This window comes from Bos grunniens, chromosome 5 (genome assembly GCF_055505025.1).
Source record: "Bos grunniens cultivar Pamir isolate PY7600 chromosome 5, Bosgru_T2T1.0, whole genome shotgun sequence".
Classification (NCBI taxonomy): domain Eukaryota; kingdom Metazoa; phylum Chordata; class Mammalia; order Artiodactyla; family Bovidae; genus Bos; species Bos grunniens.
This window is the reverse complement of record NC_141169.1, coordinates 83,165,265-83,192,918: the sequence shown is the minus strand read 5'-3', so window position 1 is coordinate 83,192,918 and position 27,654 is coordinate 83,165,265. Positions and strand designations below refer to the sequence as shown.

Genomic DNA, 27,654 nt, shown 5'->3' with positions numbered 1-27,654 from the left:
GAGGACTTCTGTTTCTAATATTAACTCCGTTTCCTCTCTTAATCTCTAATACTGTCTCCCATCCTCCCTGGACCCTCCAAAAAAGATAATTTGTCTACATGCTCTTTCTCATAAAGAGTTGCAATGTTTTTATCCTATAAAGTGTTGCACATCTCCAATTCAGCCCTAACTTTCTTAAAAATTGAAGAGGAATCCTCAAACCAACATGCATGATAAGTGTGTGAAGGGCTGGTTTCTTATTAATTCTTAGAATTTTTTTACAACCAAATGATTGGTAACATCATCCCAGTTTGTGTTCTCCGTAGACAAATAAAGTTGGCAGTGGGACCCAAATTCTTCCTAATTCATGACGGTATTTTGCTCTGTATACAGGTGAGTGTGTTGACAGACCAGGTAGAGGCTCAGGGAGAGAAGATTCGCGATTTGGAGTTTTGCCTTGAAGAGCACAGAGAGAAGTTGAATGCCACAGAAGAAATGCTGCAGCAGGTATGTTCAGAGGCAGGGCTTCCCTGCTGAACTGCTTGAGATGCTACATTTATATGTTGTGTTTGCTCTGATACAGTGGTGAATTGTATGATTCACTTAGACTGGCTTATTTGAAGAAAAAACCTAGAGTTGTGGGTCTCCAAACACATACACACAATAGAAAGTGTTCATTGCAATTAGTGTCTGGAATAAAATATTATGATTTCAGTTTTCTTCTTTATGCTTTCATATGGTTGCCTCATTTCCAACCATGAGTGTATATTTTAGGATTAGGAAAAAGGGCTTCCCTGGTGGTTCAGATGGTAAAGAATCTGCCTGCATTGCAGGAGACCCAGGTTCGATCCTTGGCTTGGGAAGATTCCCCTGGAGAAGGGAAAGGCTACTCACTCCAGTAGTCTTGCCTGGAAAATCCCATGGACAGCGGAACCTGGGGGACTACAGTCCATAGCGTTGCAAAGAGTCCGATACAACTGAGTGACTAACACACAAGTACCTTATGTGACTCTTAGTGGAAAAAATGTATAACATATGTGGGCACACACACATGTATGATGCTTGTCTGCTAGAGGACCTGTCATACAGTGGGTAGACTACACACTGGAGTAGGACTGTTTAGGTTGGGTCCATGCTTTGCCATTTCTTTGCTGTAATGACTTTATGCAAGTTCTTAATCTCTCTGCCCCTTACCTTCCTCAGCTGTTCAATTGCTCGGTTGTGTCCGACTCTCTGTGACCCATGGACTGCAGCATGCCAGGCTTCCCTGTCCTTCACTATCTCCCGGAGTTTGCTCAAACTCATGTCCATTGAGTCAGCGATGCCATCCATCCATCTCATCCTCTGTCGACCCCTTCTCCTCCTGCCTTCAATCTTTCCCAGCATCAGGGTCTTTTCAAATGAGTCAGTTTTTTGCATCAGGTGGCCAAAGTATTGGAGTTTCAGCTTCAACATCAGTCCTTCCAATGAATATTCAGGACTGATTTCCTTTAGGATTGACTGGTTGAATCTCCTTGCTGTCCAAGGGACTCTCGAGTCTTCTTCAATACCACAGTTCAAAAGCATCGATTCTTAAGTGCTCTGCTTTCTTTATAGTCCAACTTTCACATCCATAAATGACTACTGGAAAAACCATAGCTTTGACTAGATGGATCTTTGTTGGCAAAGTAACATCTCTGCTTTTGAATATGCTGTCTAGGATGGTCATAACTTTCCTTCCAAGGAGCAAGTGTCTTTTAATTTCATGGCTGCAGTCACCATCTGCAGTGATTTTGGAGCCCAAGAAAATAAAGTCTCTCACTGTTTCCATTGTTTCCCCATCTATTTGCCGTGAAGTGATGGGACCGGATGCCATGATCTTAGTTTTTGAATGTTGAATTTTAAGCCAACTTTTTCACTTTCCTCTTTGACCTTCATCAAGAGGCTCAACCGTTGAACAAGGATAATTCATGGGTTATCCTAATGAGTTTCTATCTCATAAGATTGTTTTGAGGATTGAACCACTTAGTACATGTAAAAACAAAACCTTTCACATAGCAAACATAATATCGTCATCAGTGTTATCACAGGCTTAAGAATATGTAAGTTTATGTATGTGTTTGTCAGTAGAACATATGTCTCCCGAAAAAGCAGACATGTGCTGCTTATTGAACACTAGTTTGGTTCAATGGAGGTTAACTAAAGCAAATAATTTTTCCAGATGTATCTGTTTAGAATTAATCTTCACATCCTCTACTTAATAATACTGTTTTACAGTCATAAGAAAGACACATCCATATGTGACTGTTTATAATAAAGCAACTTTTGCATGTATCTCTTCAATTCTAATAGGAGCTTCTGAGTAGGACATCCTTAGAAACTCAGAAGTTGGACCTGATGGCTGAAATATCTAACTTAAAGTTAAAACTGACAGCTGTAGAGAAGGACAGACTGGATTATGAAGATAGATTCAGAGACACGGAGGTAAGTGGTGCCCTTTCTCTCATTTTATATACATATACATACATACACACCCCCCCTTGGAGAAGGAAATGGCAACCCACTCCAGTATTCTTGCCTGGAGAATTCCATGGGCAGAGAAGCCTGGTGGGCTACAGTCCATGGGGTCGCAAAGGGTTGGACATGACTGAAGCGACGTAACCACGTATATATGTACACATACATATATATGTAGATATAGGGCTTCCCTGGTGACTCAGACAGCTTAAAAATCTGCCTGCAATGCAGGAGACTCAGATTCAGTCCCCAGCTTGGGAAAATCCCTGGAGAAGGGAATGGTACTCACTCTAGTATTCTTGCCTGGAAAATCCCATGGAGAGAGAAACCTGGTAGATTACAATCCATAGGGAGATCTCCTGCAAAGCAGGAGACCATCTCTCTGTCAACAAGATCCCCTGCAGAAGGGAATGGCCACCCACTCCAGTATTCTTGTCTGGAGAATTCCATAGACAAGAGGAGCCTGGTGGACTATAGTCCATGGGGTCACAAAGAGTCAGACATGACTGAGCAACTAACACTTTCATTTTAATTTATATATATGCATACTTATATATCTCACATACATATATTTCTAGAACAAGTTGAAATTCCTTGGAGTTGTGAAGGAGAGGCAGTTAATTACTATATGCCCTCATTATCCATACTTCTTTTTAAGAATAAGCTTACATTGACTTTTTAATCACTAAATGATAATATTAACTTTTATTTTGAGACTTTTGATATGAAATATTAATCCTTTCACTCGCCTTTAAAAATACTTTTGACTTTAGGACATTTGGAGCTTCTGTCTGTCTGTCTGCCATTTGTGTATCCATCTGTCTGTCCGTTCATCTGTTCATCCATACTGATTCTCTTCATTGTGGAAATAATGGATTCAAGTGCATGACTTTACTAATAGTTCTTATTTAGGCACATTGATTATTCAGTATATAATAAAGTAGATTTTTAAATAGGTGTAGCAAACATGCTTTCATTATGTACTCATCACAGATTTTAGAGGTCATTTAATTTGGACTTTTACTTTTGGTCTATTCCACATGCAAGTCATTCCAGTTAATAAATACAGCTCATTATACTTTTGTGAAATTCAGGGTAGATTTTACAACTTGAAATACCCCTTTTCATGGCTAAACATGCTTGCTTGTTTGTTCAGCTTAGTTTATTGTTACTCTAGGTCTTCTAGTTTGTTAACTGCTTTTTGTCAGGAGGTGCAGTGCAGAGCATATCCATATGAAATCTACTCATTAGAAAAGAAATATAAAGAGCTGTAGAAATTTTTTTCTCTCCTAGGGCCATCTCTTCATTTTTCTTTATTTTGTTTGCTTGGTTGGCTATGGAGAAGTGTCATACTTAGCTATAAAATGGGCACCAAGAAGGAGAGAAGAGAAATCATTTACTTACTCTTCCCCTCTGTTTTTATTTCAAATATTTATTTTATGCTGACTGCATGCCATCATAATATGAGCTATATTACATGGTTTCCACTGTATGAAAGTCCTTCCTAGATCTGAATTTAATAAGGTTTATACTCTTAAGTTGCAAAGAGTCAGACATGACTTAGTGGCTAAACAACAACAAACACTCCATTGCTATTTTTAGAGTTAAATTTTCTGTCAAATATATAACTATACTGGAAAGTCTTGGTATATGTATTATTTCCTCAGTAGCAAAAGGAAATCCCAACTTAGCTCACATTTTAATCTTAAAGCTCTTAGTCTATTTTTTGTTTAACTGAGACAGGAGCTCTTAAAACTTAGAAAACTACTTAGTTTCTTTAAAATTCTTGCTTTTGTGCTTTCTTTAAAAATCTGTTTGGATATTTCTTCTTTTCCTTTTTTGTCCTTCCCTGACTCCACAGCTGCTGTATAAAATGGTGGTAGAATTCAGTCAACAGGTAGCTAAGGTGGCAGTAGAGCTAACTCTGGTGTCAGGAAAGAAGTTCGCAGTTTTGAAGCCTTAAGGGGTGGGTTTACTATACATACAAAGTTTAGGGAAAGTCTTAACCCATACTGCTGCTGCTGCTAAGTCTCTTCAGTCGTGTCCGACTCTGTGCGACCCCATAGACGGCGGCCCACCAGGCTCCCCGTCCTGGGATTCTCCAGGCAAGAACACTGGAGTGGGTTGCCATTTCCTTCTCCAATGCATGAAAGGGACACGTGAAAGTGAAGTCGCTCAGTCGTGTCCAACTCCTCGCAACCCCATGGTCTGCAGCCTTCCAGGCTCCTCTGTCCATGGGATTCTCCAGGCAAGAGTACTGGAGTGGGGTGCCATTGCCTTCTCCATTAACCCATACAATTGTGCTTAATTTGGATGCAAGATGTTAACCAACCATTAGGACTAAGTTGAAGTAGCTGGCTGTTTTATGATTTTTTTTTTTTGTAAGATCCCAGAGCAATATTTCTATCTCTTGACTTTGTCTGCATTTTTTGTAAAACCCTTTTTTGGTGTTTTCTTGCTTCACTTATGCGTTGCCTCAATCATATGCAAGGTGATCTTGTCACCAAACCTCTAGTAAACTTCAGTTCCTGATAACTTTCTAATATATTCAGCACTATTGGTAAGATATAGCATGCCTTTTAGAGATTAGAGATTATGGGATATTAAAAACTGCTTTTATGTATGAAAATAATTGAAGTAGTCTTTAAGATTAAAACTAAAAAAGTTAAAATGAATACGCTCATTTTCCTACCTTTTCCCCTTAATTGAAATGTTTCTCTGGCTGTTTCATGAATCCAAAATTCTTTAACTTTGTCTTAAGATTTTAGGTTATTTGGAGATTAATTTCTAAGGAAACAGTGGAGTGTGGGGAAGAAGTAGAAGTACAGGCACTTCCAAAAGATTAGGGGTAGAGAAGTCTTGAAACCTTGGAAGACAGGGCTTGCCTATCCCAGAATTGCTGATAGGTGGTTAGCATTCAACAGTGCCCCCTTCTGGTAAGAATACAGATATCAGAAACGAGTTTCTGTGGAGCCCTAGTTTTCTGCGAAGGAAAAGAGAAAGATAACAAGGATTTTCACTTTCAAAAGTACTGAACTTCTGATAAGAAATTACTTGGAAATAATTTGTATTACATTTTTTAAAGTTTCATATTTAGGAGCTACTTCCAGATTTTCTAGCTTGAGTTATCATGGAAAGATAGGGCTTCTTTCAGATTAAAAATTTATGTTCATACTTACAGTATTACCTCAAGGGATAATTGGGTAGTTCTTTTTTAATAGAAAAATGACCTCAATTTATAATTCTGTTTTCTTCATTTGTTTCTTCTTTATAAATTGCCACTATTTCTAAAGGAAGTGGTAAAATACAACAATTCCAATAGAATTCAAAGCTGAGGAATTCCAGCAATCAACAATTCAACAACAGAATAGAAACAATCCAAATAGAATTCCAATCCAAATAGAATTCACTTTTAACAATAAGTGGGAAAATATATCTGTGGAAGACCAGATTGATTAAAGATTACTAAGAACTCATATTATGCAAGAGTGCTTAATAAATGGTAGATAAATGAATAGGAGAAACTGGACTTTTCCCTCTTACTTGAATTATGAACTTACAGATAAACTAAATCACAACTTAATCACAATTAAAATGTTATTAAATGATGTCAAACATTTATGTCATTCATAAACAGAAAATAGCTTCTTATTGAAACACTGTATTAACAGTTATAATATTCAAAAGTATTATGTAATACTAGGTAATACTTTGCCCCGTTTTACAAGAAACTACAATTTAAAAACCTGTAGGTTAAGTATATTTCACTAGAGCATCCTTTACCTGGCCTCTGTGAGGTTGAATCATTATACTTTAATATCATTGTTCTGTTTGTTTTTTATAGCATTCTTGTGTAATTCTTTTCTGTTACCTGGGAATCTGTGGCTCAGGAATAAATATCTTGAGAGGAGCAAAAACACGTTAACCATTGGTGGAAGCTTCATACCTTGTTGTTAGAGAAGAGGCGTCTTCACAGACTATTTGAGCCCTTCTTCTGGATGACTTAGTATTGTTTTGCATTCTGATTTCTTTTTCCTACTCTCTGGCCTGTGGACAAAAATATGTCACTATTGCTCAGAATATTTAGACTATGTTTACAAACAAATTAGATTTTCTAAAATAAAAGTAGAAAAGGTGTATGATTGTATTTGTATTATGAAAACATTAGGGTTGCTTTCTTTTGCATTTTTCCAAACATAAAATTATATTATGATGCTGAATATATTTGTAAATGACAGGGCTGTCATCTAACCTCAAATTTAGAATCCTTGGTTTAAAGTGTTTGAATTTCATTCATTTCTCCCAGATTGGGTTGAGGAAAAATATGTATCTTTTGTAGACAAATTAAGTAATTAGAAAAATATTTTTATAAATATCCATATATCACTGAAAGGGCCCTAAAAGTTAATGACTTTACTAAAGAAAATTTCTCTGGATTATTTTAAAAAGATGGAGTTCATATAGTGATTTTTAATGTAGAAATATTTGCTTAATGATAACAAGTAATCAGTTACCTTTCTTAAAAATTATTGTCACTTTTCATTTCCATAATCAGTCCCATCATTTTAGGGCGGAGGCAGTGTTTTCAATGGAAAGATTCAATGGATCTTTCAGTGGATCCGTGGAAAGATTCAATGGAAAGATTCTCAAGGAGACGCATTCATTCCCATTTGTCTAATCTCATTCATCCAGCTATAACCCAAGAGCCATTGACTGAGGATTTCCAAACTGCTATTTTGGTAGGTAAAATAGGTGTTTACTGCTTTCCTAATGTATTTCCTTGTTTGTTTTTGGACAGGGGCTAATGCAGGAGATCAATGATTTGAGGTTAAGAGTCAGTGAAATGGAAAATGAAAGACTTCAGTATGAGAAAAAGCTGAAATCTACTAAGGTAAGTTTTCACAATGGCGAAAAATTTTATATAAGTGGCTCCACTACTTACCCATGATCAATAATATAGATAAAATACATTTTCTACTTAGAATGTGATAAAGAAGGCATTTTAAGGCATTTTACAAGTGAACAAAGTTTTTCCCCAAGCCGGAGACCATCTAGAATTTAAACACTATTGTTCTGAATAAGGGCTTCTCTGGTGGCTCAGTTGGTAAAGAATCCGCCTGCAATACAGGAGACCCTGGTTCAATTCCTGGGTCGGGAAGATCTGCTGGAGAAGGGATAGGCTACCCACTCCAGTATTCTTGGGCTTCCCTTGTGGCTCAGCTGGTGAAGAATCCACCCACAGTGCAGGAGACCTGGGTTCGATCCCTGGGTTGGGAAGATCCCCTGGAGAAGGGAAAGGCTACCCACTCCAGTATTCTGGCCTGGAGAATTCCATGGAGTGTATAGTCCATGGAGTCGCAAAGAGTTGGACACGACTGAACAACTTTCACATTCTGAATAAGTAGAGAAGGGAATCGCACCCCACTCCAGTATTCTTGCCTGGAAAGTTCCATGGACAGAGGAGCCTGACAGGCTGTAGGTCCATGGGGTCCCAAAAGAGTTGGACACAACTCAGTGACTGAACAGCAACAATTTTGAATAAGAACCAGGGTTGAACTAATTTGATAGAACATAACCTGTCATTTCTCTCAGTTATCTAACCTCTTTTATAAACTGGTACTGTGTTCTTGGTTACTTAGCTTGTCTTTTTCTATCTGTAGTTTTCTTTCACTCCTGTCTCTCTACCAGTCTTTAATGGCCAAACTTTCTAGCATGAAAATCAAGGTGGGTCAGATGCAGTATGAAAAGCAGCGGATGGAACAAAAGTGGGAATCACTGAAGGTGTGGTAGACCTTGGGTAATGGGTCCATGGCCTGTTGCTTTCTGGCTTGTGTTGTTTTGCTGTGATGGTGTTTTTAGTGGTGTGTGCATTCATTTTTGTGTGTGTGTCCCCCCCTTTTTTTTTTAATATGTGTAAAGCTAATTAAAGGGACATTGCAATCCCTAATATTGTTTTCAGAAGCATATGAAATAGTGAAAAGTAATAAACTTGTAAAATAAAAGTATTTGTTTATAAATTAAATCTCATTGTCTTAGAATGAGATCCAAGCATGGTAAAATAATTGCAAAAGTTCACCTGGGAAAGACTTCTCTTTGGTATCAGTAATAAACGGTCTTATTCTTTCAAGACTTTCTCAAAGGTAAATGCGTGCATCAGCTAACGCTACCATGGCAGTGAGTAGATGTTACTGTTTAGTAAGCATAGTAGAACTATAAAGAAGCATAGAAAGCTCATGGCAGCACTTCTTGACAGGGCTACTGAAAATTCCTTATATTTGGTGTCGATTCCCACCATAAGTAAAAACTATAATAGGCCAACTTCTTAGCTGCTTTGGAGAGCTACATCTTCTCATAATGCTAAAAGTAATAGCTATCTTTACCAACTGAAAATAAAATGTTATATTGAAAATAAAGGCACACTTATTAGCATTGCATAGCTTTATTTCCTGTGTTAAATATAACCAGCAGCTGAAACAAACTTCAGTAAATAGAACATTGGATTTAAGGTCTTAAATAGTTGTGTAGTTTTTTTTGTTTTTTTTAAGATTAAAGAATCTCTTTTTTTCCCATTGTTGTAGGAGATTCCATTCTTTTACCTTAGTGATGAGAAGGAATTATTTAGTCCCATGACTTAAAGTTGTTTATTGCCTGCTGCCTTATCCACTAATTAAGTTCTGTCTTGTCTAGGGAACATGAGTACCATCTTGAAATGCTGAATAAATGTCAAGCAAGTCTAATATATTTTTCAAATTTGTATTTTGTTTTGCTTTTATGACACTAAGCATCTAATTTGATTATCTTCTTTGATTAACTTGGTCAGATGTTTTATTTAACGTAAGATTTAAACCTTAGGGCTGCCCTAAGATTCATTTAAAAGATTCATTTTTAATTTGTTTACAAAGAAACTTGAAATAATTATACCACAGTTATTATAAATTGGACTTTTATTAATTATCTTGCTTCCTGCTTATCATTGCCACTGATTTCTGAAGTTTGTGTCTAAATTCTTGTAGTTTTTTTTGTTTCATTCATGAAAACTAATTATTGACTCAAGAGTTAACAGACTCTCGGAATATTCCCTTTTAGTCATAATCTACTGTTTTTGAATGAATTTATCATTTGTAGGAGGAGCTGACATCTCTGAAAGAACAATTGGAAGAGAAGGAATCTGAAGTGAGAAGACTACAAGAAAAATTGGTTTGCCAGATGAAAGGAGAAGGGATTGAAATTCTTGATCGAGGTAAGAATATGTATTAAACATTTGTTTTCTTCTTTTGTTAAAACCGTCACAATCTATGAAAGAAGTTGATGTTAGATTATTTATAACTTTAGCATCAAAGAGAGAGAGGAGCAGCAGAAGCCATCTGAGCCCGGGACCGCAGGGACTCCTCTGAGACTCTTCACTGTGCTTGGGCACATGTTAACTTCCTCTTGAGCAGCCAGAGGAGGGCACCTCTGTACTTTTTCCGATGTTTATTTTAGATTAAGCCTAATCATTGGTCTTAGTGTTAGTTGCTCAGTCGTGGCAACTCTTTTGCAACCCCATGGACTGTAGCCCACCAGTCTCCTTTGTCCGTGAGATTTTCCAGGCAAGAATACTGGAGTGGGTAGCCATTCTCTTCTCAAGGGGATTGTCCTGACCCAGGGATCAAACCCAGGTCTCCTGCATTGCAGGCAGATTCTTTACTGTCTGAACCACCAGGGAAGCCTACATGGTTAATTATTACATGGTAAATTCTCATCATGAGAAAGTTGTTGTCCAAATTGCAATTTTCTGTGCAGTGAGGGGCTTGAATGAGATTACCTCCATAGTCTTCTTGGCTCTAGATTGCCCTGGCTTTATTTATCTGCAGGTATCACAACTCCCTATCCATCTGAAAATTCAGTTCGTCCAACATTGAGGGAAATGGATCTTTTGTCTCTGTTTCCACATATATAGAGGGACATTCACAGGCAGGTTATGCTTTCAAGAGTCTTAAGAGAAAAATGGATTCATAGGACTTGTGAGCTATAGAGGCTACGTTAGAGTAATGCTACCCAAAATCAGATCTGAGGACTAGCACTGGTCTATGATTAGGGTAAGACAGAGGATGAAATGGTTGGATGGCATCACTGACTCGATGGACGTTAGTTTGAGCAAGCTCGGGAAGTTGGTGATGGACAGGGAAGCCTGACGAGCTGCAGTCCATGGGATTGCAAAGCGTCAGACACGACTGAGTGACTGGACTGAACTGAATTGGTCTGTGAACCACTTGTTAGCGGTACCTGGCCAGACAGGTATAGGCATTAAGAGCTAGTGTTTAGAAACTCATGGAATCTGATGCTGACATAACATCTAACTGCATGATCAGTGGACTCATCTTGTTGAACAGGAAATGGATCATTTCAGTGCTGTTGAAATTGAATGGTGAGATGGAGATGACGTAAGCAGTGTCCTCATCATGTTCAGGAGGGTCATAGATCAGACTGTAACGGAAATATAAAAAGCAACTGATGCCACATTAGCTGGATTTTCATCACAGTGTTTAAGAAGCATTTGTACATGGAAGGCCCAATTTTAATATGAGAAAATCAAGTCTCAGAAAGATGAAGTAACAGAGGTAGTAACTCAGATTTACGTCTTCTGATTAATTACATGAGGTTCTAACCTCACAGAAAGCATTATGGTATTATAGTGCCAGTCCTGAAGTCATAAAATAATGCTTCCTATTCAGTCTTTATGAGATTAAAGTCTCTTTACTTTAGGTAAAAAGAGACCAAATTATAGTGCTTTTGAAATATTATTGTTGTAATATATGCTAACTTCCAATTCAATGGGTTTTCCTGCACAGATGAAAATTTTAAAAAGAAGCTCAAAGACAAAAGTAAGGTTTTTGGTGTATTTCCATGAGCCTTCACATTCACCCAAAGTACTACTTGGACTGTTCTTTGCATGTGTTTTTAAAACATTTCTCTCACCAAAGATGTAAAATTGCTTCATCAATAAGCTCCTCATTTCTTCAGAATTTACAAAATAGAGGGTAACTAACAGACGATAGAAGCAGGAGTAAAAGACCATTTTGCAGATTGTACCTGAGTCAGCCCCTTTGCTCTGCAGGATTCAGCAGAGCCCCCAGACTGGCAGAGGCAAGGAAGCATTTTCTCGTGGCCTGAGATACAGGGTCAGAGGAGAAAACAATGTTTGTACTCCAATGAAAATCTGCTTTAAAAAAAATAAATTTATTTATTTATTTTTGACTGCACTGGGTCTTTGTTACTACATGCAGGCTTTCTCTGTTGCAGTGTGTGGGCTTGAGGGCATAGGCTCAGTAGTTGTACACAGAGTTAGTTGTCCCTCAGCATGTAGGATCTTGGTAGACCAGGGATCAAACCCATGTGCCCTGCATTGGCAGGTGGATTCTTCACCACTGGACCACCAGGAAAGTCAAAACCTGCTGTTTTTAAAATTTACCACAGTTAACAATCATTTTGAACTTGCTTTTGCTTGCCAGTGTTTTGTAGCCCACTTTTTCACTGAGATCTATATTAGGGGGTTCTATAAACATACCCTCTTGTGTTACAAAAGAAATTGTACCCAGGCTGACTAACAGAGCCTAGATTATATAATGCAGGATAAAGATAAACCCTTAGTGGCCTTTCCTCCAGATGTTAAATTCTTCAGGAAGTTTGCCATTTAAAAAATAATAATAAAAGCAGTTCCTACAGAGTATACCGTAATTGAAAATGTTATATCTCTGCTGGATGATGCATCATTGTGTTAAAATTCACCTTTAGTAGTATTTTTTCTCTTGGAAGCAGACAATTTTAGCTAAACTTTTTTCTCTAATTTTTTTAATTTGTGATCTCATTTTGGATTGACTTTTCATATTTAAAATATTTGTTTTTATGATTAAAGTAGCATGCTTTTCTATTTGAATATCAGGTTTTAAGGAGAATCACTTACTTTGGCCCTTATATTTTAAGATAGTATTGGAAATGAAGTTTATAGATGAAGCAACGTACTTATTATCCTTCTGTATGGAATCTACAGCTAGCTTCTTAGCATGACACTCATGTAAATATCACATTCCATCAGGCTGTTACCATTTGCGTCTCTGTCTTGGTTATAACTGAACATTTTCTCTGCTTTTGTCATATATATGCCATTCATCACTTTCACCTGCTTTATTATAAGTTTCTTCTGTTAAAACTCCATGTTTTTATTGTTATGGCACTGAATTTTCATCTTCAGCGTTCTTATCAGGATTTTGTTCTTGCTTTGAGAGAGGGCAGTTGTTTTTTTTTTTTCTAGAATGATGACTATTAAGGTGAGCTATAATAGAAAGTGTTCATTTTTCAGATTTTCCCTAAAAGAGAATATAAATGGTAAATGTGCCTTAAAAAAAAAAAAAAAAACAAGCAGAATAAATTATTAACATTTTTACCTTAAAACATTTCAACATGAAGAGTCAGTAGTTTCTTGTTATTTTCACACATGTTTAAAAAAACACATTTCTGATTTGATGTTGTGATATTTCAGATATTGAAGTACAAAAAATGAAAAAGGCTGTGGAGTCTTTGATGGCAGCAAATGAAGAAAAGGTATGTAGGTGAAATTTAACTGTTTATTTGGATATGTTACATCATCATTTTGATCATTCCATGCATTTTCATCAGATACCCTAGTTTGAAAGAACATCCCCTAAACAACTGACATTAAGCGGAAGCATTCTCCCTTCCTGCCCAAGTGGACCTGCTCTCAGTGGGCCAGTGACATACTTGTGCTATGTGGATAGCACAAGTAGAGCCCGCAGAGAATCCATCCCTCCAGCCCACCGTCTTGAATTTAGAAAGTGTTAAAGCTATCAGATCAGCTTTTTACATTCAGGTGACAAATGAGAGAAAGGACATAGCCCATAGTACCTCCTTTCTGTGGTCCCTGGAAATTCTGGGCCACCATATGAACTCTGAAGGAGGTAGCCATGGCAGTTTTAGCTTCACCATCATGTTGACTTTAATCTCTATGAACACGTTGCTTCCTTCACACTGTTGACCTCTTTCACATCTGGGATTGTCTCTGCTCTCCTGTGTGGTGAGATGCCAGGAAACAGGCACAGGCACCATAATCAAGATGGCACGAGGCTTTGTTTGAGATGCACTGGCCTAATGCCAACATCTCCAGGAGGGCTTCTCCTCTAGCTGTTGCTTCTTCTCAATGCCTTTTGCTCAGAGCAGGGACGCAGGCCCTTAATAAAGTAACATGTCTCTTTGGCTTCCCTGACCAACCACATACCCAGCAGGCAGGTTCAGATCCTGTCACCAGAACTGTCCCCCCTTCATGTCCCTTAATGAGTAGAACAAGGAGACATTTTCCCACAAAAAGAGTTAACTTCGAGGAAATAAAAACCAAGCCAGTGCTAAAGAACTTTGTCTTGATCTTTTTCTCATCATAAGCTTCCTTCTCTTTCTTGCCTAACTCTGTTTATTGCCTTTCATTCTTTTTGTTCTTTATTCAACGGAAGTAAACTCATTCTACCCACCCACCCATATATAGGTTTATTTGTGCTAGTCTTCCCCACATCAAATAAAAAAGTCATTAGCAAGCTGTTCACATAGATTGAATTTGAGAAAAAAACAACAACAACAACACTAAAATTCGTTTTGTTTTCATTTCTCTCCCTCAAAAAGCAACAATAGCAAGCAAAACTCCCAGTGTTGTATGAGGGCTTATTAGATGCTCAGACTTCTCTAAGAGCACCAAGAGTGACCTAACTTCTTGGTGGTTCCAAGAAGCCTTCAAAGAGGACGTATTTGGGCAAATCCTGAGTGAGAGCAAGAGTCATTCATCAGGAAAATGAAGTGTTCTGGGCAAAAGATCCATGAGCAAAAACACAAGTCAAAACCAAGTCTTGAAACAGCCACGGCATACTGGGAAAGTTCTGGAGCCATGAGATACAGATGGAGGACATGAATGTATGAGGGGGTGCTATAGTGAAGCTGATGATTAAACGATTTGGGGTCTCAGCTTTAGACCTGGAACTGTGACATAATTAAATTGCCGTGTTAAAAAGCCAATTCTGGTGGCAGAATAGAAGCAAGAATAAAAGAAAGAGAATGAAGACAACAATTAAGAGGCTGTTAAAATAGGTGAGAAATGAAGATGTGGAAACAGGGCAGTGGCAGTGAAGTGATAAGGAGGGGGCGGATTTTAGAGAAATTCACTGGTTAGCAAGAGTTTTAAATCTTTGGATTTGGGAAATATTTTCTGGTTTGGGCAGTGGGTTGAATGAGGGTACCCATAAAAGAGTTAAGGGAATCCAAGCAGAGACTCAAGTACTCGGGGCGAATAATGAGCTTCATTTTAGATGTATTCAATTTGTGATGTGTTTGTGGGACATTATAGAGATTTCTCATAGAAAGTTGGAAAATGAATCTACATTTTAGGATTAATGTAGGATTATAAGTTGGTGGGCAGTGAACCCTGTCAATTTTAGGAGAAATATAGAGTTGAATTATGTAGATTGGTGGGGACAAAACTATAGTTGATGTATCAGTTTGCTTTTGCTCCGTAATAAATCACATTTGTTGATTCTCATACTTCTGTAGATTGGCTAGATTGTTCTAGTCCAGGCTGACTTTGCTGATCCTCTACCATTTGCTGGTGGCTGGGATGGGGCTGGATATTCACATGTCTGGTGATTGACAGACTGGGTTGTGTCTTCTCCAAATGATCTCCCTATCTCCATTAGGCTAACCTACGCTTCTTCACGTAGTGGCCTCAGAATTCCTAGGGCAGCAAGAGAGGGCACGCCCCAGTGTGCAACTACTTTTCAAGCCTTTGCTTTGAACCACATTTGTTATATATCATTAGCCTAAGTAGGTCATATGGTCATGCCCCAAATCCATGTTGGAGGGAGCTAGGGGACCCATGTTTATCATCTACCAAACTGAGGGCCTGGGAGAAGAGAAGAGGGTAAAGGAGAAAACCCTGAAGCTCTAACATTTCATATTCTGGGTTGGGATGATAGCGTGGGGTGGAGTTGGGGGTAATGAAAGTGAATATTCATCTGCTCAAGGATTAATAAATCAAGACAGAAGAAAAGAAAGAGTGGAGAGGAAAATGAAAGAAGGAAAGTGGGGGCAAATCAAGTGCCACCTGGAGATCAGATTCGGAAAAGGATGAAAAGTGTCCATTGTTTTTAGTAAAGAGAAGGTCGTGTGTGTGCTGTGTGTCCGACACTTTGCAACCTCATGGACTGTAGCCCGCCAGGCCCCTCTGTCCATGAGATTTCCCAGGAAAGAATACTAGAGTGGGTTGCCATTTCCTACTCCAGGGAATCTTCCCAACCCAGGGACTGAACCTGTGTCTCCTGCGGCTCCTGCATTGGCAGGAGGATTCTTTACCACTGCGCCACCTGAGAAGCCCCGAAGAGAAAAGTCCCTGATGACTAATTGAAGCAACTTTGACAGAGTGTTGTGAGAAGGGGAAAACCAGATGGAGATTGATGGTGGCTGATGAAGATAACAAGTATAGATCTTTCTTTCCAGCTCTGACTTATGTTAGAGAGGAGAGTAATTAAAGTTGATTTTTTTCTCGGCTTTTTTTTGTATCTTATTACCTTGTTTTGTTTTTGTTTTTTAAAGATGGCAGCTGAAGGATAGGATCTCTAAATTTAGAGGTACTTTTTCTATATCTCTGATGTATGTAGGAAAAATATTCTAGACATTAGCAGTTTTATTAAAGTTTAGAACTATTCTTTGAATAGTGTAAATAATTCACATCTGCTCATTCTTTGTGTCACAATTACTTTTATTGTTTTAAAATCAAATATTAAAAATTATTATTTTATTAATAGGATCGGAAAATAGAAGATCTTCGACAGTGCCTGAACAGGTATAAGAAAATGCAAGAAACAGTGGTTTTGGCTCCAAGTAAAAAAGGTATGTAGCTCTAAGAGCTTTTCTGCTTGAGTTGATTTTACGTGGCTGTAAACTTTTTACATTTGGCCTCAATTGCTATTATTTCAAATTAGGTGGGTCATCCATTCATTCAGCAAAGTTATTAGGCATCTCTTCTCTGCCAGAAAAAGTGTAGGCTGCTGAGTGCGGTCTTGTTTGGTTGCTCAGACAGAGCCATCCCCACGTATAGGGGACATTCCAGAGTGAGAATCACAGCATGTGTGAGAGCCTCGGTGGAAAAGGATCTCAGTGCATAGAGCATTCATTGTACAGCAAACTAACATAACATTGTAAAGCAGTTATACTCCAATTAAAAAAAAGGAGACGCATGTGCCTGAAAGGTCGTGGGCAGAGGGGAGAGTGAGACAGATGAGATAATAGAAGAGACACAGCCAGATCATGCAAGGTGAGGAGTTCAGCTCTCATTCCAGCCCAGAGGATCCACTGAAGGGTCTTAACAAGTCAGTGACATGACAAATGGAGCATCATGGACTATGGACCACTGGGACTATTCCAGCAGTGTTGGAAGGAAGGGAAACCAGTCAAGAGAACCTTGCAGTATTACAGTGGGAAGATTTGATAGTGCTGATTGGAAATCTGTTTTGGTGTTCAGTTCAGTTCAGTCGCTCAGTCGTGTCTGACTCTGCGACCCCATGAATTGCAGCACGCCAGGCCTCCCTGTCCATCACCAACTCCCGGAGTTCACCCAAACTCATGTGCATCGAGTCAGTGATGCCATCCAGCCATCTCATCCTCTGTCGTCCCCTTCTCCTCCTGCCCCCAATCTCTCCCAGCATCAGAGTCTTTTCCAATGAGTCAACTCTTCGCATGAGGTGGCCAAAGTACTGGAGTTTCAGCCTCAGCATCAGTCTTTCCAATAAACATCCAGGACTGGTCCCTTTAGAATGGGCTGGTTGGATCTCCTTGCAGTCCAAGGGACTCTCAAGAGTCTTCTCCAACACCACAGTTCAAAAGCATCAATTTTGGTGTTACCCTTGACTTGATAGTGTGATGAGTTAGATTAGCAAAGTGATAAAGAAGAAAGCATCAGGAAAGATGAACATTTCTGGCTTAAGCAACTAGCAGAGGATGGCTCTACTTACCAAGAGGGGGAAACCTAGAGGAGGAACATTGCAGGGCTTGAGGGGGATTGTGTTCAGCTTTGAATACTTTTTTTTTAAAAGTCTATAAAACATCTAAGTAAAAATAGCTTGTATTTTGTTGTATTTATTATTATTTTATCTGCTGATGGGCCAATTGGCCATCCTCAAGTACGGCAAAGCTTTGAGGGTCATTCAAAATAAGCAAAAATGTTAAGAGCTTTAAAGTTTTCTTGTTCATTCGCACTGCATAGATGGGGCTATTTACTTTAAAAGTAAGTGGTGAAAATAAGTCTTTGGGAAGGTACTTGTGGAATTTTGAAATTTTAATTTTGATGGGTTCACAAAGAAAGAAAATCCTTTGTACCAGGATCTTTGAACAAAATGGATCTTCATCTTTTTGTCCATGAGGCCTGGCATGTATTAAGACTTTATAGTTATCTGAATGAGCAAATAAACCTGTAATTATCATGACAGTTCTCATCACTCAGCATTTTGTATGCCTTTACAAGAATCTCTTTTAAGGAACATTACAGATTCTCTAATTAATTTTTACATAAAATTATTATGTAAATATTTTACATAGTAGTTTTGCATAGTCACAGTATTTGTAACATTGTTTGATTTTATAGAATCTCAATACTATAATGTTTCAAAATGAAAGAAAAGCAGATTGATTTCTGCAATTAGACTATATTGTAAAACTTTTAGAAAATAGAGAAAAGGGGTAAAAATCACTCATAATTGCACTGGCATGATCACTACTGGCATTTTCATGTAATTCTTTCTGCCTTTTTAATCTATGCATATAAAAATAGTCTAGTTAAAAGAGAGAGTTTTTAACCCTGTACAGAAGGATTTTTATAAGCCATTAGAAATTATGTCCTCTTCTAATGAGTTTCACAACGGTGCTTTCTTAGTAGGATTTATATTTACTTCGAAAATCCTCAGGCAATTCTAAGAATACCTCAATTCTAATAAAATTAGAGTAAAAATCTAATAAAACCTAAATTAAAAAGCTATGTCTAGTTAGTATCTTTAAACAAGTAAATGATTTGCCATTCTGTGTTAAAGACTAGTTGGAAGGACCATTCTGTTTTTTAAAAAAGAATGTCTGGCACTGTTGTTTAGCACTTAATCCTTTTCATTTCTAGACACATTAAAAAAAAATTCTCAGAGTTGCTACTCTGCTGGTTATGTGATTGCTTTTTTCCATTAAGTCATTATTCTTTCTGCTTTAAAATTAAATGAATGGCATAAAGAACCCTCTTAAGAGGGACCAAGAGTCATCATCTTTTCTCTTTTCCCTTTTTGCTTTGCACATTTTTTTCAAGAGCACAGTCGTGATGGAAATGGAGTTGTGTGTGACTCTGTTGCTGTTTAGAATCACTTTTGTTGCACTACTGGCATTCCTCCACAGGTTATTTCTGAAGTGAGATATTTAAAGCTCCAAATGCTGCCACAAAATTATAGAAGGGTTGTCAGACTAAGCTTTAATGCCAATGCTGTGAGTCCATAGTTACGTCTGTTAAGTCACTATTGATTAATTGATTACCTCCATTAATACCAGTGCTGGATACTCACTGGACCTTAGGTGCTCCCAGTTTAAGATGCTATTCCTAGGGCCCATGTTGTTGTTCTTAGGGATGCCAGAAGTTGACTCTTTGATTTTTAAGGATCAGAAAACTTTATGTTCAAGATCTTTGGGATTCTTATCTTCTTCCAAAAGTGAGAAGCTGCTGGTATCCACTCTGTGCTTTGTTGTTTCCTAGGCCAAGATGGCGACTTTGAAGACCTGCTTCCATCCAGCTCCTTTTCCACCCTGCTGGATGCTCAGGGCTTTAGTGATCTGGAGAAGAACCTGTCGCCGACGCCAGTAAGGGGATCTCCCAGTCATGATCCATTTAACACAAGTGCTCCAGAAGAGGTATTTACAGACTTATTGTTTCTTCATGTTAAAGAGACTCTGTCACTGAAAGTTAAAGTGCGATTGATAGCATCAAAGACATGGATTCTTTTCTCAGTTGGATCACGGACTTGCTTTGTCTTGGCAGTCATTATGACCTCTGGGTCTTTATTTGAAACATCTTTTCCCCCCCTCTCTTTAATAAATAAAGGTTTGGGCCATTTGCAGCAACATGGATGCACCTAGAGAGTGTCATTTTGAGTGAAGTAAGTCAGACAGAGAAGGAAAAATATCACATGACATCCCTTATATGTAGAATCCAAAAAGAAATGATACAAATGATCTTACTTACAAAACAGAAACAGACTCACAGACTTGGAAAACAAGCTTATGGTTGCCAGGGGAAAGGATCAGGGAGAGGATAATTAGGGAGTTTGGAATGGACATGTACACACTGCTGTACTTAAAATGGATAACCAACAAAAACCTACAGTATAGCATATGGAACTCTGCTCAGTGTTATGTGGCAGCCTGGATGGGAGGGGAGTTTGGGGGAGAATGGATACATGTATATGTATGGTTGAGTCCCTTTGCTGTTCACTGGAAACTATCAACATTGTTTGTTAATTGGGTATACCCCAATACAAAATAAAAAGTTTAAAAAGGAAAAAAATAAAGACTTGGGCAATGTCAAAATCACTTATATAATTCAGGAAAGACATATGAATCCTTTGGAGATAGATGTGGTCTTCCATATGAAATTATAAGCTACTTACTAAAAAATAAGTAGGCAATGAATAAAGTGGGGGCAACGTGAGATGATGTAAGTTTTAATCACTTGTGATGTTAACACGGAAAGGTGATGGACTTCGGTTAACAAGCTGGGTATTGTGGAGCCATGTATTGCGTGGAGGTACCCAAACTGGAAGTCAGCAAACGAATTATCTACTAGCATAGCTATGGCAAAACAAGAGGAAGCAAATTGCCTTGACAGATTACACATTGGTTGCTTGATCGCTTGGTAAATATAGTATCATCTGCATGGAGGATCTACATACACATTGGTTGCTTGATCGCTTGGTAAATATGGTATCATCTGCATGGAGGATCTGCTTCATGGGATCTGTAGCACTGGAAAATGCTTTAAAGCAGCAAACACCTTCCTACGGCCCTGCAAATTATCTTCACAAGGTGAAATAAAGAGAAAGACCACATATTTTGTAGAAGGTGGAGATGCTGGCAGTAGAATAGACCAGATCAACAGGTCTTTTGAACTAGGGTGTCTACCATGATTATTTTTGTAATCTGATCAGTTAATAAATAGTGACTACTTTCAAATTTTAAAAAAAAGAAGAAAATTTCCCCTTCAATTTGTTAAACTTGAAAAAAGCAGCTACTACTACTACTACTAAGTCGCTTCAGTCGTGTCCGACTCTGTTCGACCCCATAGACAGCAGCTCACCAGGCTCCGCCATCCCTGGGATTCTCCAGGCAAGAACACTGGAGTGGGTTGCCATTTCCTTCTCCAATGCATGAAAGTGAAAAGTGAAAGTGAAGTCGCTCAGTCATGTCCGACTCTTCACGACCCCATGGGACTGCAGCCTACCAGGCTCCCCCGTCCATGGGATTTTCCAGGCAAGAGTACTGGAGTGGGGTGCCATTGCCTTCTCCGGAAAAAAGCAGCTAGAGGGGAATAAACAGCCTTAAACTCACTTATATTACTTTCACTTCAAAGTGGCACCAAAATCTATTATTGTTCTCTGCTACACACCACCCCCAAAACTTTGTGGCTTGAACCACAACATTGGTTTTGCTGATGAATCTGCAGTTTGGGCAGGGTTTGGCAGGAACACCATGTCTTTGCTCCCCTGGACATCAGCTGGAATGGTGAGAAACCTAGGGGCTTGAGTCACTGGAAGGCTACTCTATTCACGTGTCTGGTGGGTGAGGCAGACTGTTGACTAGGACTTTAGCTGAGACTCAGACTGGAACAACTACATGTGATTACTTAGCTTCCTGTCGTGTGGTGGTGGGTCCTAAGGATGAGCATCCCAAGGAGAGGACTGGGCAGATTTTACCACCGTTTGTGACTTATTTCAGAAGTCGTGTAGAATCTCTTCTCCTATAGTCACAGGTCCATCCAGATTCAAAGAGTGGGAACATAGACTCTACCTGTTGATGAACAAGTGCCAATATCATAAAAATACATGGGATGGGATATATTGGGGCAACCATATTTGGCTGTCTGACTCCAACAATTTATATCCCTCTCCCATGGAAAATAACATTCATCCCCTCTTCAAAGACCTCTCAGCCTCATTCCAGTTTGGCATCAGTATCCCTGGGTCTTGTCATACAGATTAGGTCAAGTTATAGATGAAGCTTTTTGGGTACATTTTCTTGGGCACAGCTTTGTGAATACCATTCCATTCTATTTAAGGAACCTAGAACTTAAAGGACAAGCTGTCTGTCCCCCACACATCCAGCATACAGTGGTGGGATAGACATAATGTAGCTGCTGTAGGCACTCCTATTGAAAAATAGGGAAATAAAAGGCACACCTGTGTCACTAGTCCATAGCAATTCCATGGAGCCTAGTCCTCTAGGCTCTTGGCTTCCTTTTGAGCCATCCTTCTTTTTAATAAGAAGAAGCCTGTATTTGCAGATGAGTAGTTTTCCGTTGCAGAGAAGGCAATGGCACCCCACTGCAGTACTCTTGCCTGGAAAATCCCATGGATGTAGGAGCCTGGTAGGCTGCCGTCTATGGGGTCGCAGAGTCGGACACGACTGAAGTGACTTAGCAGCAGCAGCAGTTTTCTGTTGCGTGTCCATTTAGGTCACAAAGCCTTCATTTCTTCTCATTTTCTACTAGCTATATTCCTTTCAGTCTAAATTAATAGAATATGTTGAACATTTAGAATTTCTTATGAATCAATGTATAATTCACTCCACTAGATAAAATCATATCCACAAATATCTTCACCAAAAAACCTTCACAACCTTAGGTTCCCTGTGAGGCCACTGAGATATCCCTTTATCTTTAAAGTTTTTTGACCTTTTTGAAAGGTTCAAGGAGAGCACCACCTCAAATTTTCCTGTCTTAACAAAGCCACACCTGTGGCTTCATCTTAAGGCTGTTTTCCTGACAACACCTGTGCTTGATCTCTGCCTTGAAACCATTTCTTAATTTTAATATGTAGTGTTCCATCTGGGGAAACTAGGAATGAGAAACAGTTTGATTTTTCAATTAAATCTTGGCTCCTTTATATTTAACAGATCCTTCTTTGGCCATCTCTCTTCTAACATTTTATTATAGGAAATTGTGAGAAGGAATCAAATAGCATCTTTACTTAAAATGTGAAATTTCAATTGAATGAGAAAACAACATTTCTCTTAGCTGAAATGTGTCATTAAAAAGGTATTGATGAGAAGGGGAATTGCATGAAGGTAGTCAGAAGGTACAAAGGCTATTAGTAAGTACTAGGAATGTGATGTACAATGTGAGGACTACAGTTAACACTGTGTATTGTGTATTTGAAAGTTAATAAGAGAGTATATCCTAGAAGTCCTCAACGTAAGGGAAAAACTTTTTCTTCATCTATCTATATGAGGTAATAAATGCTAATTTAATTAAACTTAACTATGCAATCATATAAAGTGGCTAAACTTTCACAGTGGCTATATGTCAGTTATTGTTCAGTTGCCAAGTTGTGTCCAGGACTTTTCAATCCTGTGACTTGCAGCACTCCAGGCTTCCCTGTCCTTCACTATCTCCCAGAGTTTGTTCAAACTCATGTCCATTGAGTCGATGATGCCATCCAACTGTCTCATCCTCCGCTGCCCCCTTCTCCTCCCACCCTCAATCTTTCCCAGCATCAGGGTCTTTTCCAGTGAATTTGCTCTTCGCATCAGGTAGCCAAAGTATTGGAGCATCAGCTTCAGCATCAGTCCTTCCAGTGAATATTCAGGGTTGATTTCATTTAGGATTTACTGGTTTAGTCTCCTTGTCGTCCAAGGGACTCTCAAGAGACTTCTCCAGCACCACAATTTGAAAACATCAATTCTTTGGCACTCAGCCTATTTTCTGGTCCAGCTCTCACATCTGTACATGACTACTGGAAAAACCATAGCTTTGACTATCTAGACCTTTGTTGGTGAAGTAATATCTCTTCTTTTTAATACACTGTCTAGGTTTGTCATAGATTTTTTCAATAAAACTGATAGGAAAAAAACCTAAGGAATTAGTTAAAGAATAAGAATTATTTTAGAGGGAAAAATTCTCTAGTTGTTAAATATTTACACTAAAAGAAAAAATCCTGTGTGATGGCCACTACATGTGCTCCATTTGTTGAAAGCAGCTGCTGTTCCATATGGGACATACCCGGATAACCTCATATCTTTACAAAAAAAAAAAGTCTTCACTATGTGAATTGCAGTTTAATGACAGATACTAAGTTTGGAACAAGAATGATTTTAGGCTGACTGAAGATGTTCAGCCACATCTTTAAAGGAAAGCCAGGAGGGTAATTTGAGGTTGGAGTGAAAGCCCTAAATTTTTAAAGGAAATCTAGAAAATGGGTCAGTTTGCTAGTGCCGCTATTTTTCCCAAGGAAGGAACCCAAGGAAGTGAGTACACATCAGAAAATGGGTATGGTGGTTAAATAAATTGCCTGGAATGAATCATAAAGATTCAAACTGAAAAAAGTGATAATGAAGTAATCTACTTTATAATAATATGACTTGTTAAGGAACAAAATTCAGCTGGGTAAATTTTAAAAATCTCTTGGCTTTATTCAGTGATTCATGAATCCAGCAGCATTCCATCAACTGTTATAGTCAGAGTGGAGCAGAAAAGGGATGTCTTACTTGGCCTGTGCTGATTGGTATAACGCAGGGTTATTCCCTTACATAGAATAGAGGTCTTGGGCCCCAGCCAGGTAACTTGTGCTGAACAGGCAGTGCTGACTGGTTGACCTAGTCCTTCCTTGTCTTGGAAAGCTGAGCATAGGAAATGTAGTTATGTACAGGCTTGCTAATATAGGGCTTAGCACGAGTGACTCCATCTTGTGCCCAATCTTTAACAGACTTCACATTTTATAATTTTTTCTAGTATCACAGGATGGGACTGCCACTCAGTAACTGAAACAAATCTCACAAAGCTGTTTTTATTGCTTGTTTAAGTAAGTGAGTCTTTTGGTGGGTCAAGGACATTGGGCTTTCAGTGGCAGAAATGAGCCGGCATCAGTTGTGTGTGGTTGTGAAGGTGAGGCTGTTGTTGACTGGTTGGCACTCAGAAGTGTGTTCCTGCTGTGGGTCTTTACCTGACTAACTTACTCCCAGAAGCCAAGAGCTGTCTTGGATTGGTTGACTTTCAAAAGTGAGTTCATTAAGGCAAGTTTTTTTCATTTTATATTGGAATTCTTTTTTTAAGTGCTTCATTTATTTCTTCATGGTGTGGATCACAATCTAACTGCTCTCTGGTTGTCAGAAATTACTGAAAACCAGTGTTTAGAAAGCCCTTCACAAAATCCATCCTTTTTAGAATATACAAAGCATTTAGGGGAGAAAATGTATTATGCTTTTTGTTGTTTTTGCTATAATATTGTTACTACTAAGCTTTGTGTTTTAAGTAGTGTAGCCACAAAATCTATTATAATTTGTTTTAATGACACTTTTCATCAGTTCTGTTAACTGAAGTTAGTTAACCTGTGCACATATAAAATAATTAAAGTGAAAATAGTGCTTTGTTTACAAAACTCTTTAACCAAATTTCATCTACAATTATTGCAACCCTGTAAGGTAGGCATTGACTTTATCATTTTACAGAGGAGAGAATGAATGCACAGTTAAGTGACTTGCCTAAGGTCAAGTTCGCTTAGTCAAGTGTGTCAGGGCCAAGATGTCAATCAGGGCTTAACGTGGTTAGGATTTACTATTAACTTTCTTAATGGTATTTATTATACCTTCTTCTCAATATTCAGTGTCTTCTTCAAATGTGCCTTCAAAAATTACCTTCTTCTGAATGTTTCCTCTGGTTACCACGTCTGGATGTTTATGTCCTAAAACCATTTTATCAATATAAGGATAGAGTTCTAAACACAGGTGTATGAAATTTTAGCAATAGACCACTTGTCTTATTTATCTCTTTGTTACTCTGTGGCTTATGTTCTGTTTGTTTGATGGATTGATTTGGGGTTTTTTATTATTACATTACAGTTCCACACCAGCATCTTGCAAGTTTCAATCCCTTCATTATTGCCAGCATCTAAAGGCTTGGAAACTTCTGAAAAAGCAAAATTGCCTTCTAAGCCAGAGACTCCATTTGAGGAGAGGTATGTCATTTATGACCTAACACTGCAATATGAGTACTCAAAAAAGTAGATCCACCAAAAGCAGGAGTGGGCTGCATTTATTTATAGACATAATCTTTTACCCAGAGAAGCAAGAAACAGCAAGACACAGGCCAGGGAGCCCCACAGCAGTTCTGTATTATTAAAATAAGAGGTGTGAAGCAGGAAGTAACTGGAGGTTCGGCCGGGGAAGTATGCTGATCAGGTTAGAGAGGGAACTTGGCTTGTATATCCTAGGTCCCAGGTGGTCATCAAAGGGCTGCAAGGAGAATAGCAACAGTCATGTTCCTGAGGCTATTTGAAAGATGTTGTCAAGGAGCCAAGACAAGGATCCGATAGTCTCTCCCTAGGCAAATGGAATGTGGGGGGAACGTGTTCCCAAATTAATTGCCTAATCTTCCAATTAGACTAAATAAAATTAAGTAAAATATCAAAAGAGAGAGAAGTAACTGTTTTTGCACAATTTTTTTTTATTGACAGTTTTGTTCACTTGGAATAGTCTTTTTTTTTTTTCATGAAACTCATCATTTTTTTTTTTTTTACAATATTTTAGTGATGAAATTGGTTCTGCTGCTGAAACTCAACTGTGTGATAGTCTTGCGTAAGTTCTGTTTTATCAAATGTGAAAAATATGATTGCTGCTTGGGACACAAAAGTGTCTGTTACACTAACAATGACTAGTATTAGAAGCAGGTGACCCTGAGGCCTGCATGAGTGAATGCAGCCGTAATGACCAGAGAGGGTGGGGGTCGGGGTTGTGAAGAAACAAATAAATCCTTCTCTTTTACCATTATTTCATGCCAGCTTTCTGCTGATCTTGAGCCTTCCTTCATCAGTTTCCATGTGAAGTTCAGTGCTTTAAATTTCATTTTTGTACTGACCTATATTTTGAGTTGGAGAAGGAAATGGCAACTCACTCCAGTGTTCTTGCCTGGAGAATCCCAGGGTTGGGAGCCTGGTGGGCTGCCGTCTATGGGGTCGCACAGAGTCGGACATGACTGAAGCGACTTAGCAGCAGCATATTTTGAGTATGTCTGTCAGAAAAGCATCACATCAGCTGGTAAGGCTGCCATGGTATTTCATACTTTCAGCTTAATAAGCTGACCTAATGGCTACATTTATCCAAGTTAAAGTCTGGATGAAATTAGGAAAATATTTTCAGAGCTATACTCAAAGCTGAGATCTTTTTTCTCCATTATCTTTTTATTTATTTGGTAGTTGACATTTCTAGCAACTTATTTACACATAAATACATGAGAAATGCCTTTTAAAAGTTTGTTAGTATATTCCATTATTCTGTATTTTAGAGCAAAGTTATTTATTCTCTCTTGTTTTTAAACTGGTCAGATATTCCTGCCTTCACTTTCTGAGTAACAACAGCTGCGTATAATTGAATGCAACTTATGAGAAGAGCAAGACTTTCCCAGGTGTTCACACTGTCACTGTGCCTGGGTTTTAAACGAGTTATTATCGCAACAGGGATTCCTCTATTATGCTTGATTAGGGCTGTAAAATAAAGTGCTTTGCCAGACTCAGAAAACTGATTCCTTTGTGAACTGAAAAGTAATACTTTTTCATCCTTTATTTTCATTAGAAAGATTAATATAAAAAGTACACAACCATTTTAAAAGTTCCTGGTGTAAATGTGTATGTGCAAAGCATGCACCACTAGCCTGTGGAAAACACTGGTTTATTTTCGAATATTGACATCACAGGATAGTCCTAAGTGTTTTTCCAGCCATTCTAACGTGCGCGGGACAGTTAGAGTTATTGGCGGGACAGTTAACCACCCCTGCTTTTAAAAGAACTAAACATTGTAATTTAGTTAAGCACATAAATGACTGTCTGAATCCAGATTTTATTACCAGGATTCCATTCACATGCA

General features: G+C 38.4%; 1 protein-coding gene across 18 annotated transcripts in view; it reads left to right on the top strand.

The window, feature by feature from the left end:
• The window catches only part of PPFIBP1 (PPFIB scaffold protein 1), a 212,127-nt gene that overhangs the window by 164,723 nt on the left and 19,750 nt on the right, over positions 1-27,654 (top strand). For 6 of the 18 annotated variants that reach the window (XM_086401613.1, XM_086401607.1, XM_086401609.1 and 3 more), the window contains 10 exons: positions 373-486; positions 2,311-2,442; positions 7,274-7,366; positions 9,601-9,715; positions 11,307-11,339; positions 12,995-13,056; positions 16,311-16,395; positions 19,286-19,440; positions 25,636-25,751; positions 26,323-26,370. In XM_086401613.1, coding sequence (XP_086257739.1) covers positions 373-486; positions 2,311-2,442; positions 7,274-7,366; positions 9,601-9,715; positions 11,307-11,339; positions 12,995-13,056; positions 16,311-16,395; positions 19,286-19,440; positions 25,636-25,751; positions 26,323-26,370 — 953 coding nt within the window. Of the gene's footprint in view, positions 1-372; positions 487-2,310; positions 2,443-7,273; positions 7,367-8,163; positions 8,257-9,600; positions 9,716-11,306; positions 11,340-12,994; positions 13,057-16,310; positions 16,396-19,285; positions 19,441-25,635; positions 25,752-26,322; positions 26,371-27,654 lie in introns of all 18 variants that reach the window. The other 12 variants (XM_086401603.1, XM_086401598.1, XM_086401601.1 and 9 more) reach the window with 3 other exon arrangements.